This window comes from Arachis ipaensis, chromosome B10, assembly GCF_059453495.1.
Source record: "Arachis ipaensis isolate K30076 ecotype BB chromosome B10, ASM5945349v1, whole genome shotgun sequence".
NCBI classification, from domain to species: Eukaryota; Viridiplantae; Streptophyta; class Magnoliopsida; order Fabales; family Fabaceae; genus Arachis; species Arachis ipaensis.
Genome location: NC_142435.1, coordinates 87,758,811 through 87,761,611, shown reverse-complemented (window position 1 = coordinate 87,761,611; position 2,801 = coordinate 87,758,811). Strand labels below are relative to the sequence as shown.

At 47.3% G+C, this 2,801-nt stretch overlaps 1 protein-coding gene across 1 annotated transcript; it reads right to left on the bottom strand.

Annotated features, from left to right (window-relative positions):
* Nucleotides 1–391: 391 nt before the first annotated feature.
* Nucleotides 392–1,102, bottom strand: LOC107620674 (uncharacterized). Its single transcript, XM_016322803.1, has 2 exons — nt 850–1,102; nt 392–666 (listed from the first exon to the last, which is right to left on the bottom strand). The coding sequence occupies exons 1-2, from the start codon at nt 1,100–1,102 to the stop codon at nt 392–394; spliced, it is 528 nt and encodes a 175-aa protein (XP_016178289.1).
* Between the last annotated feature and the right edge of the window lie 1,699 nt (nt 1,103–2,801).

The window sequence follows — 2,801 nt, the reverse complement described above, 5'->3', positions numbered from 1 at the left end:
GACATTTATCTGGATTTGCTTCGATTTCTCTCTGGGTAAGCATGAAGCCCAAGAATTTACCATCCTCTACCGCGAAAGTGCACTTCGCGGTATTTATCCTCATCCTGTGCTTTCTTATAGTATTAAACACTTTGGCAAGGTCGAGCAGTAGCGCTTCTTCCTTTTGTGTCTTTACCAACATGTCGTCGACATAAACCTCCAGTAGTTTTCCAATGTGGTTGGCGAAAATTTTGTTCATCAACCTCTGGTATGTACCCCCTGCGTTCTTGAGTCCGAACGGCATCACTACGTAGCAGTAGTTTGCCTTTGGGGTTATGAAGGAGGTTTTCTCTTGGTTGGGTTGATACATCGGTATTTGGTTGTAACCTGAGTAGGTATCCATGAAAGAAAGCTACTTATATCCCGATGAGGTGTCAACCAGGGTGTTTATATTTGGGAGTAGATAGGGATCTTTTGGGCAGGCTTTGTTGAGGTCGGTATAATCAGTACATATCCACTTTTCATTTGACTTTTTGACCAGTACGATGTTGGCCAGCCATAATGGGTACTTGACCTCCCTTATGAACCCTGCTTCTAATAAGGCATGTACTTGTTCCTCCACAGCTTGCGATTCCTCTGGGCCGAGCTTTCTGCGTTTCTGCTGTACTGGCCGAGATACAAGGTATACTGCCAATTTATGGCACATTAGTTCGGGATCGATACTAGGCAGGTCCGCGGCCTTCGAGGCAAATAGGTCAGAATTTGCCCTTAAGAATTTTGTCAGCAGCTCCTTTAAGTCTCATTTTAGCTTAGCCCCTATATTTGTTGTTTTGTCTTGGGTATCTCCGATCCGAACTTCTTCGGTCTCACCTTTTGGTTGGGGCCGAAGTTCTTCGCGAGCTCGGGTTCTCCCGAGTTCAATAGTGTTGGCTTCTTTTCCTCTGCAATCACCTTTGAGGTTCAGACTTTCGTTGTAACAGCGTCGCACGAGTTTTTGGTCTCCTTTTACGGTGGCGATCCCTTCAGGTGTTGAAAACTTCATGCACAGGTGTGGAGTGAAGACCACTGCGGTGAGATGGTTTAGCGCTGTCTGACCTATGAGGGCGTTGTATGCAGAGCTCATGTCGACTACGATATAGTCTATACTTAACATTCTAGACCGCGTTCCTTTTCCGAGGGTTGTGTGTAGTGGAATGTACCCAAGTGGCTGAATTGGGGTGTCTCTGAGCCCGAATAGGCTATTAGGATATGCTTTGAGCTCTTTTTTTTGGAAGCCAAGTTTGTCGAAGGCGGATTTAAACATGATATCTGTGGAGCTTCCTTGGTCTACCAATGTTTGGTGGAGATTGGCATTGGGAAGTATGATGGTGATGACCACAGGGTTATCATGCCCTGGGATGATACCTGCGGCATCTTCTTGAGTGAAAGTGATTGCTGGGAGGTCGAACGACCTGTCCTCTCCTCCGACACGGTACACCTCTTTAAGGTGTCTCTTGCGGGATGACTTAGAGATCCCTCCTCCTGTGAATCCTCCATTGATCATGTGGATATGTCTCTCAGGGGTGTGGGGGGGACGTTCAGCTCATTTGCCATCTTCATCCCTTCTTCTCTTTTTTGGTTCATCCGCTCTGTTGGCTAAGAACCGATCAAGTCTCCCTTCATCCTTTCAGATCGTAGCATTCGTTGGTAGGATGTCCGTAGATTCGGTGGTACTCACAGTATTCTGTCTGACTTCCTCCTCTCTTGTGTCTAATCGGGCGAGGAGGTGGGATCTTCTCCGTATTGCGTATCTCTCGATAAACATCTACGAGGGACACCCGAAGGGGGGTGTAGTTGTGGTACTTTCTGGGTTTCTCAGTAAGTTGGTCTTCTTTTTTCCTGGACTCTTTATCCCTGTCCCGAAGTGGGTAGGAGGGTTCGGTCTTTGAGGCTTCTCCCAAACGGGAGTTCTCCTCAATATTAATGTACTTTTCATCTCGTTCTTGTACCTCATTGAGATATGTTGGGTGCTTCTTGGATATAGAGTGACTAAAAGGTCCTTCCCGTAGGCCGTTGATTAGTCCCATGATGGCTGCTTCTGTTGGAAGATTTTGTATGTCAAGACATGCTTTATTGAATATTTCCATGTAACTAAGGAGGCTTTCTCGATCTCCCTATTTAACCCCCTAGCAAGCTTGGAGCGTGTTTGGTTTTGTCTTTCTGGATGGAGAACCTGGCGAGGAACATCTTTGCAAGGTCGTCGAAGCTTGTGATCGACCTTGGTGGCAGGCTATCGAACCACTTTATCGCTGTCTTAGTCAGGGTGGTCGCGAAGGCTTTTCAACGAGTCGTATCTGAGGCATCCGTGAGGTACATCCGGCTCCTAAAGTTGCTAAGGTAATGACTCGGGTCGGGTGTACCATCATATGGGGTCATGTCAGGGGCTTTGAAATTCTTTGGGACTTTAGCCTTCATGATTTCTTTCGTGAATGGGTCTTGGTCTTTGTGGGGATGATCTTCGTGGTTGGACCGAGCTGTTTTAGTTTTGAGGTCGGTTTCGAGCTTCAAGAGTTTGTCTTCCAGCTCTCGACGCCATCTTGTTTCTCTCTGGAGGTCCCGCTCGGCTTCGCGTTGACGCTCGGATTCTTGTTCGAGCTGTCTGAGGCGATCCTGTTGTTCACAAATGGCATCTAGAATTTCTGTGTTCTGAGTCTGCTTGTTTCCCTTGGATTGGTGTGTATCCTTTGGGGAGTTCGGTGTGGCGTTCATTCTTCTAATCCCGAGTTATGGTCGTTGGTAGGGTTGTTTGCCATGGTGATGGGATGACTTCCAGGTTCCCCGGC